Below are 9,676 nucleotides of genomic sequence, written 5' to 3'. Positions count from 1 at the left end.
AGTTGCTAGAACTGTACATATAGATTGTCATCATAAGATTGGCTGATAGGAGGCCACACTTGCAGCGGTGTAAGCGGGCTGAGGTCGTTCATGATCGACCCCAAGGGTCCATGTCAGTGACCCGGGCATACGCTGCAGAGCCAGAGCCAATTTCAATACAGATTTTCCCCATTATCCCCTTGAAGTCTCGAAATGCGTCAAGACCTATGCTCCCAATATCCATCCGCGTGTCATTCCGGGAAACCTTTTGAACGACCTGTGCAAGCGAAAGAAAAATGCTCCGATTAATGGGGAATTTGCTATTACTCTGACAAGGACGTACTTCTTTTACCATCCGGCAGCCGGTGGGATAGGGTGGCACTCCTTAGGTCAAAGAACGTATGTGGATACTGAAGCAGCAATCAATCAATCGGTAATCAACGAGCAGGCCTACGCCAGCAATGATGTACCATGAGTTTTCCGTAGCAAATGCCGTAATCTACGAATCATATTATAGGAGTCCTCTACATTTACGAAGTTATGTCTTTCCTATAACAATATTTAATCTAAATTGCGAGCATTTCCAAGAACCTGCCAACTTTCATCGGCAGTGGCTCAATCTACCTTGGATGTCACTTGATCCACCAAGAATACCCCAAAGACCAAGTAGCAGTCTGGCTTCTTCGGAAGTTCAATCCGTTTAGGGCGATTGTTGTGCCGAATTACTGAATGGCTGTTCTGAAAACCATACATGTGTCGGATAACTGGTCGTCGAACAAACATCTTCTTTGATGCAACCTCCTCAACGCAAGGACTCAAGGCAAACAAATAATAGTATTCGGGGATTCCATTCAATCGAAGCGACAGCCTCCAAGGCTACTGATCTTGGGCCGTTAGGAGCTCATGTGACGGAATGGCAGCGGCAACTTCGCACTATGATTTGTGAGAACGACCTAGTTGTGGCAGCCTTTTGCAGGACTGTGGGAAAAAGGGACAAGAGACTTCTGTGAGTCTCTAAAATCGCGACCGATAACGGGAACTCCAATACTTTGCGATTGACCTCTTATCGATCAGCTAGACGCAGGCGCATCTTCGGAGTCGCTGTTGAGATCATTTTGCTGATGACATAATTTACCGACAAGGTATTACTGTCGGGTTGCCCAGTCATTAATCTCAGAGGAGACAACCGACGAGGGGTCCTGCAGCCCAGATCTGAGATCAAAGATGTCGCGCTGGGCCAAGATTCTTAGCAGTCCAGCCAAGAGTCTTGGCTTGGCTTGGCCTCAACTTGGCTTCACTTGGCTGCACTTGGCTTCAGTGCATACGTCGATCCACCCTTCAAGGGCCCGAACCTAGATCCAACATCAAGTTCAAGATCATCTGGAGATTCAACCTCATGTTTGATCTTATGGCCGTGAGAGAAGCTCAAGAACGACGTGCTGGAGGCACTGAGAGGTCAGGATAGAGGTGAATCTGTCTTTGAGCCTAACCTCGGCGCGAGATCGGGGCGGATGGCCCCTAAAATGGCAAGGTGACAGGCCGTTAGTGGTATCCGCTTCATTTTCCATCCGGTTTTCGCTGTTATCCCCCCAACTCTTCCGCCCGTACTAGACTCATGGAACAGCCAGTCTATCTTCTCCAATTTACTTGGCATATTCATGGCCGAAGTCACTCCTGGCGGAATATCCGTCATCGCCATCGGCGAAGACCGTCAACAGTCGCCCTGAGTCCGATTGCCGAGGCTTATGATTAGACGAGACGTGGAAGTTCATCCCATCCTACAGACGATGATATTCCCGTACGCCCACCCGCCCGCTACGCAACTTCCACAATTGATTCAAGGTACAGTTGAAGGTGGCAAGTTACGCGCATACGCGCATCTTTTGGCCAGGAACTCGCTGATAACGTATAAGCGGACATGGCCGCAATGTCCACACATGGCGCTCCCGCGATATCAACTGATGCGACAATACTTATTGTTTTCCAATGAATTGCCAGGCCATACCCTGCTCATTACCTAAGGACCTCCCCTTTTCGCACCAAATGCCACAACAGCCTTCCTAACTTGCTTAGTGGTTGGTGTGGGACAACCGCCCATGCGTCTGAATTGCCGGTTTCCCCGGCCTCTCTTGCGGCGCTGCATCGGGCCCATCCGCTTCCCCTTGTTGCCCACATACCGAGATCACCAGACTATCCCGATGCTATCTGCTGTTTAACGGGTTCCTTTTCATTTGCTCAACGGCTTTCTGCCAGCCTGTAATATGCACGCTACCCACCCTCTGCCTTCCGCACCTCCTCGACATGGATCGAGTTCCCGAAGCTTTTCTTGAATAGACTCAGACTACCCCGACATGTCCTAGTTATGCTTGATTTAGCTCGATTTAGCTCCTGCCAGATCCAGACTAGCCAGGTTCATCGTGAACCGCCCACATTTACGACCGGCGGAGACGTGCACTTTCAGACTTGCCATTGTAATCTCACCTTCTTGACGAAGGAATTGCTCCGTTCGGGCTTATCAGAGCCCTGTTATTGATGACCATGCAAACATTCAATCGTGATATTGACAGACGGAACATAAACAATTCGAGTATTTATAAAGCCCGAGAATCCGCCAACAATTCTCATAATGCTCCTCTTCACTCCCATCCTCAGTAATCCCTCATCTCCCAGGTCTCTCTAGGTCAAAATGGTTGCCAAGGCTCTCTCCGTCGCCCTTCTCGCTGGTGCCGCTTCGGCCACTTGCCCTCTCTCTATTGAGATCAGCAACGCCGAGAACCACACCGTCAACGTCGCCGTTACCAACACCGGCAGCGAGGCCGTCTCCGTCTTCAAGGGCAACACCGTCTTCAGCGACCATGCCACCCAGGATCTCCTTGTGACCGATGCCGGTATGTGAGAAGAAAGCCCCTATACCATTGGGAAGAGTGTCTAACAAAACCCAGAGGGCACTGCTCTTCCTTTCGAGGGTATCTTCGTCAACTACAAGCGCACCGGCCTCGACGCCAAGCTCTTCCAGAAGATCGCCGCCGGCGAGACCATCACCGTCCCCGTCAACGCCGCCAAGAGCTACAAGCTCGACGGCATCGCCGACGCCAAGGTCACCGCCATCCAGGGCTTCCGCTACGCCGTTGGTGACAGCATTCCCTCCGCCTTCAAGGACTTGGCCTCCTGCGCCGATGTCACCTCCGGCGAGGTTGAGGTCACTGTCGACCAGACCACCGCTGCCGCGTGAGTTCTACCATAACATCCACATGGAATGCACCTCTCATACTAATCCAACAACTGTAGGGACCACATCTCCCGCAAGCGTGAGGAGCCCTTCAACTCCCGCATCCAGAAGCGTGCCATCACCTACTCGTCCTGCACCACCGCGCAGACGACCTCCCTGAAGACCTCCGTCACCGACGCCATCTCCATGGCCAAGGCCGCCTCCACCGCTGCAGGCACCTCGTCCTACTACTACACCACCTGGTTCAAGTCGACCTCGGTCGCCTCCAAGGTCCAGACCATCTACAACGACGTCGCCGGCGTGCAGACCACCTCCCCCAAGATCTCCTGCACGGACACCTACAGCGACTGCACCGACGGCAGCGCCCTCCTCTACACCGTCCCCTCGGACAACGTCATCGTCCCCTGCCCCAACAACGGCTTCTGGGGCTTCCCCGAGCTCGCCTCCCAGTGCTCTGGAGACGACTACGACCGCGCCGGCAGCATGCTGCACGAGATGACCCATCTCTACGGCACCACCGACTGGGCTTACGGCCCCACCGCCGCCCAGGCCCTGTCTGCCACCAAGGCTGCTGCCAACGCCGACACCTACGAGATGTACGCCGAGAGCGTCCGCCTCGGTGGCTGCACCACCGGCTAAGTGTGTTCGTCTATGCGACGCACATGCATAGTTTGGTCCGGGCACTGTCTCCTTCCGGGGACTGAAGGCTCTTCCTTCTTTCAATGTCTATAATTCAGTTGGCGGTCCGGGTAGAGTGGGAACTACTGCGGGATATTTATATGCCTGGGAGGAGCTTGATCGGGGAATGGCTTGATGTGAGCTGAGTGCTAGAAGTAGCCTATGAAGTAACGGTTGAACTCCTGAGATCTTTTGACTATCGCCAGTGACTGCTCGACTGTGAGTTCTCGAACTAGACGGGAGTTTCCTTCTTCTAGCTCGATTGAGATAGGCGCATTGAACTTTGAACGTCGCCTAGCAACTCGGTATGTCACCACGAAATCGGAATCAGTATGTCCTTGTGATCAGGGTTCCAGCCTTCATTTGGCCCCATTCCAAATGCGCCCCGGCCCATTGCCAAACCGTTTCTCCTCAAAGTCTCCAGAATTCCTATAATCCCAGGTGGTTCCTCCGTAAAAGTTTCTTTTTGCAGTTCTAAATCGAGACTAGTCCACTTGTTGCGAAAGATTACAGTCGCATATTTTTCCTGGTTCATGCATGTTGAATGAGTGTTCTTCTGCAGCAACGCTCGTCTGTCACTTCCATGACGTCAAATCTCTTCACGCTGATCCTAGATGCGCGGTATTACAAGCTCATGAAATCAACTGGATTGGAAATAGAAAACCCTACAATTATCCACTAGGTGTGCGGTGGTGAAGTCGCGTTAGCCGCAGTATGCAATCGCCTAAGGTACTAATAGTTTAAAGACTCGCAATCAAAATCTTACATTGTCATTGGGCTCGTAAGCTTTTTCTTGCGCAGTAAACCCTACCTACCTATACAGCGTCGAAAACCAAAAAGACAACCTCATAGACCTTTTGTTTGAAAGCCTTTGCGACCACTTTCAACTACCGAGTTCTGAATGATCAACATGGCTTTTCCGCCGAGTGTTGGCTAGAAATAGACATGATCTACAAGGTTCAAAGCATTACTCCTGTGTTAACAAAGCTTAGTAAATTACAGCCCCATCTGGCAACCAGCATCACCGTGAACCCGATCTCGTATTCCGTCTATAGTCGTACTTGAATCGATGTGTCGGCTCTTCCAGAGCATTGCAAGAAACACCAGATTTTCTAGATGGATCGTGACACTGTGCCATGAGATATTTCAGGCAGTAGACCAGAGCCTCACAAATATGACTTCTACCAATTAGAATCATCAATGCGGTTTTGGATTCTCGTGACAAAAACATAAGCTCGGAATGCTACAATTCTGAGAACGTTTTGTTCAATTTTACAATTGCCAAATACACGAATCTTCTGTTCTCTTGCGACAGTGATGGCCGTCGCCTGAGCTATGCTCTTAAGGCCCCACCTAGTTTGGAAGACATGCCAGCGAGAAGTCGACAACGGCTTTTCATGGCCGTACACTCTGCATGAGAAACATACCCCTCAATTTTCAAAAACCAAAGCTCTATTGTTGATCTCTGAATTGCCAATTTCAACATGAGCGGTACAGAATCGCATTGGACAAAGCTGTCTTCGTTTCCGCGACTCAACCACGTTCGGCTTTTGGAGGACTTAAGAACTGCTCAGTGGGTCCAATAAAATGCGATCGCCTCCACCGGAGAATAACACAGGCCTCGTCATTTTCCGATGTCCTGCCAAGACCAAAAAGGAAGAGTGGTTGGATGGTTCTGCAGTCCGACTGGGAACGTAGCTATTCCCAATTTCCCCTAAAAGAGGAAACTTTCTCTCCTCTGGTGGCTGACTCAGCTCTCACTGCGCAAAGAAAACGAACAGAAAAACAAAAGGCGGCTCTCAGGGGTAAAGCGGGGATAACAAAAGCACCCTGCATTGTGGGAAACGGCACTTCCGGGGCCCCGGGGGACCGTTGGCGGGCGGCGTCGCGCCGGCCGACTGGGCGTTTAATGTGCGTGTAAGGCTACTAACGGCCGCTTATGATTTGACTGATGGAAGACGAATACCAATGCAAGTGATCAAGATCAACTTGAACGATCCGACTGCTGTCAGCTTGTTACCTTTCACAATCTGCTGGCTGTTCTCGTTCGCCCGATCGGAGGGTCAACCGCCGGTCGGCACCCCCCAGGCCGCCGCCATGTAACGCTGGCTGCAATGCACGGCACCAACCAAACGTCGAAAACGCACGAAATGCTTTTAGCCAGAGTTTCAGAATGTTCGACCTCGGCAGCCCGCTCAACCACTCGCTCTACACTCTGTATGGCCTAGTAGGACAGGCTGCTTGGGTGTCAGTTCGTCACAGTGGTACACTAAGAAAAACAAAGTTTTTGCCTTGAGGAACCGCTCTCCGCCAAGGTGGAAACGAAACCGTGGGGGGGAGAGGTCGGAGAAGGACTCTGGAGGGTGGCACGGGTGGATGATGGGAGGCCTTTCGCAACTGCGCTATTCCTTGAAAGGGGGTTCGACAGTTTTGCGAAAGATAGTTCGCGAACATGCGATTGCGAAAGACCGAAAGAGAGATAGAAAAGAAAGAATGCCTCATTCCGATTGCCACAGGCTCATCATATCAACCAACCAACACGCAATAAACGAACCAACGCGTCCTGTCCAGTCAGCTCCCCAGGGTTCCGTCACATAGTAGAGTTCATCCCCTTCAACCAATCCCCAGTATTTCCACAAGAGCACGGCATCTTTTGTGAGGCATAACTCTGTAGACGGGCTTGTCAACCGCGCCTTCGTGGCCACTCACTGCGCCATGCTCCCCTCTCCCGCAAAGGCCAAGACTTCCCAAGAGCCCAAGTTGGGAAAACCCAATATGGCAGTCATTCGCCCAGTCCGATCTCCCGTTGCTTGAATGCAGTGCAGCGCAGCAAGACGTAAGTGCCCAGCTTCGTCCCGGGCGGCCCGGCGCAAGAGGCATCCTTGGATCTGAATGGAACCCAGGAAAACCTTCCATTGTTGTTGGCCGGCCCTTCTAAGAATAGGGGGCTCGTGCTGGGTGCGAGTTCGCAACTTCGCATACCGACAGGGCTGCCGCCATAGAAAGCAGACGCGCAGAATTCTGGAACCCAGTCTTTACCGCTCGGGGCTCAGGGGCACATCTGACTGCATGGAGCACAAATGCACCTCATAAGCCTATCAAGATGAACATGCTGACTTCCTTCACCACTCCTTTACCACCTAGGCATACGGAGTAGTTGAGTGCCAAAGAAAGCCGAACAACTCGTAGGGAGAAAACTTGAACATCAGACCAAACCTTTGGGTTCGCGGCACCTGGGTGATCCCTGCCGGCAGTGGTCGTCAGCCCCCCTGCTCCGAGTCATTCGCGCACCTGTTTGCCGTTGACGTTGGTCCCAGCGGCCCCAGAAAAGCAATTAGTTTGCTTCGTCAACATGGGGCTATGGTGAACTCTATTGTAGTGCTCCGTAGGGGGCCCTCAACTCCGTAAGGTTGCGTGAACAGTGGTGGCCGCGAGGGGGTCGTACGACATCGAAGTTATTTAAGCAAAGCGAGCCGTCACCCCAATCTCCGAATGCTGTTGGTTTGCTAGCTTAGCCTCGAGCTGATCATCTTTTCCAACTTTACTACATTCTTTTGCATCTAGTTCGTTTCTACTATTCACAACCGCATCATGTCATTCGCTCAACTCTCGCTTGCGGCCATGTTGGCCGTGGGCGCTTCCGCCGCGCCTTACTCTGCGCGCAACGTCAACACCTCTGGCGTCGTCGCATCCACCTATTTCGCGGGTTACCACGCGAACCGCGGATTCCCCGTCTCTGACATGCCGTGGGACAAGTACACCGACGCAAAGTACGCCTTCGCAGAGACCGCCGCCGACGGCAGCCTCAACCTCACAAAGTCGGCTCCCGACCAGCTTCCCGCCTTTGTCGCAGCCGCCAAGGAGCACGTATGTTGGCCCGTAGATCAATTTCAACCTCCACCACAGTGACTAATAACATCTTCATGCAGAATGTCAAGGCTCTCGTCTCCATCGGAGGCTGGACCGGCAGCCGCTACTTCAGCACCGCCTTCGGCAGCGCAGAGAACAGAACCGCCTTCGTAAAGACCTGCCTCGACTTTGTCGAAAAGTACAACCTCGACGGCCTCGACTTTGACTGGGAGTACCCCAACCGCCAGGGCCTCGGCTGCAACACCATCGCAAAGGACGACACGGCAAACTTTGCCTCCTTCCTCACCGAGCTCCGCCAGAAGCAGACCAAGCAGCTCTACCTCACCGCCGCCACCAGCCTGAACCCCTGGAACAACGCCCTCGACGTCGCCAGCACCAACGGCACCCTCTCCTCCTTCGCCAGCTCCCTCGACTACCTCATGGTCATGGGTTACGACATCTACGGCGCCTGGGCCGCGACGGGCGGTCCCAACGCGCCCCTCGCCATGGCTTGCGACACGCGCAACAACCAGGGCGGTATCAAGGAGGGTGTTGAGAAGTGGATTGGCGCCGGTATCCCCGCCAACAAGCTCGTTCTTGCTGTCGGTGCCTACGGCCACGGATTTTCCGTCAACTCCACCAGTGCCTTCTCCTCCCCCGGTGTCTTGAACGCCTACCCCGTCCAGAACAGCACCCACCGTTTCCAGGGCAGCAGCTGGGACGACGACCCATCGATCGATGAGTGCGGCGCCGCTTCGCCTCCTAGTGGAACCTACACTTTCTGGAGTATGATCAAGGAGGGCAAGTTCCTCGACGAGACAGGCAAGCCTCGCGACAGCATTGCTACCGGATACGACAATTGCAGTCAGACTGTAAGCTTTCCTCCCTGATTCTGACATCGGCTTCACCCTTGCACCGTAACTAACAGCTGAATAGCCTTTCCTCTACAACGAGACTGCTCAAGTCTGGGTTTCCTACGATAACGTCCAGTCTTTGACCGCCAAGGGCAACTATGTCACGTCCAACAAGCTGGCTGGCTTCGCCATGTGGGAGGCTGGTGGTGACTACAACAACATCCTCATCAACGCCATCCGCTCTGCGGTCGGCTTGTAAAGGAATGGTTGCAGTCGGGCGTGCATTGGTTAGATAAAAAAAGTCTCAGCGACAAAGTTGTAATAACATATCTATGGAGTACATACCATTTCCTTCTCATACCCTGTCACACTACCTTAGTGTTCATAAATTCACCTTGCGCATTCCAAGTGGCCCGCATTAGTCCCGAAATCGGTCTCCACTGTTGCCTGCATACCTAACATAAGTTCTTGAGTCTCGTAAACCAATTCGGTGCCTGTCAAGATGTGTTTGCCGTGGGATCTACCTATGGTGGTGTCTGTTGCTTAATCATATGGCTCGTATGTCCTTGGACTCGAGAGACATGTCACAAGAAGACATCCACTGCTGTAGTCCGCCAAGTCTTGCCCCCTCTATCATGTCTTGTCCATCTCTCCCGAAAAGTTTTGATCATGTTGGATACTGTTAGAAGAAGCTTCTCATTTATGCTCGATGTCTCTGTCGACTTGTCGAACCTGATGAAACAAAGGGCGAATAGCAAGAGAGTAAAAAATGTCATCTCCATTGTGTATGGTGTTCTGTAGACTGACGCATCAAGAGGCAACAGCCTGAGGCTGTGAGGGAGGCTCCTTCCTCGGGCCAACTCATGCGTACCTGCCTGAATTCGATCAGAGTCGAAGACGTCGTCTGCCTCAGCGGAGCGAATATAAAATTGCCTCACTTTTTCCTATTGAGGATCAATTCTCATCGCCTTCACCACTCACATCACTCTCAAGATCTCACAAAAATCCTGCAACTCATCTTTCTTCACCATCGACTCAAAGTAGCACGACTCCCCGGTCCAAGAATCCTCCTTCCGAGATCTTCGAC

At 52.4% G+C, this 9,676-nt stretch overlaps 2 protein-coding genes across 2 annotated transcripts; both read left to right on the top strand.

Moving 5' to 3' along the window:
- Nucleotides 1-2,665: 2,665 nt before the first annotated feature.
- On the top strand, nt 2,666-3,847 carry N0V96_008969 (uncharacterized protein; the record flags this gene model as incomplete). The annotated part of the gene is made up of 3 exons (XM_053188908.2): nt 2,666-2,867; nt 2,922-3,207; nt 3,268-3,847. 3 exons carry the CDS (start codon nt 2,666-2,668, stop codon nt 3,845-3,847), a joined length of 1,068 nt encoding a protein of 355 aa, XP_053053674.1.
- A 3,630-nt stretch (nt 3,848-7,477) lies between these two features.
- N0V96_008968 (uncharacterized protein) lies at nt 7,478-8,848 on the top strand (the record flags this gene model as incomplete). The annotated part of the gene is made up of 3 exons (XM_053188907.2): nt 7,478-7,753; nt 7,816-8,607; nt 8,672-8,848. The coding sequence occupies 3 exons, from the start codon at nt 7,478-7,480 to the stop codon at nt 8,846-8,848; spliced, it is 1,245 nt and encodes a 414-aa protein (XP_053053673.1).
- Nucleotides 8,849-9,676: the final 828 nt, after the last annotated feature.

Source organism: Colletotrichum fioriniae (genome assembly GCF_027942845.1).
Source record: "Colletotrichum fioriniae strain IMI 355084 chromosome Unknown scaffold_11, whole genome shotgun sequence".
NCBI lineage: Eukaryota > Fungi > Ascomycota > Sordariomycetes > Glomerellales > Glomerellaceae > Colletotrichum > Colletotrichum fioriniae.
This window is presented reverse-complemented; position numbering and strand designations above follow the sequence as displayed.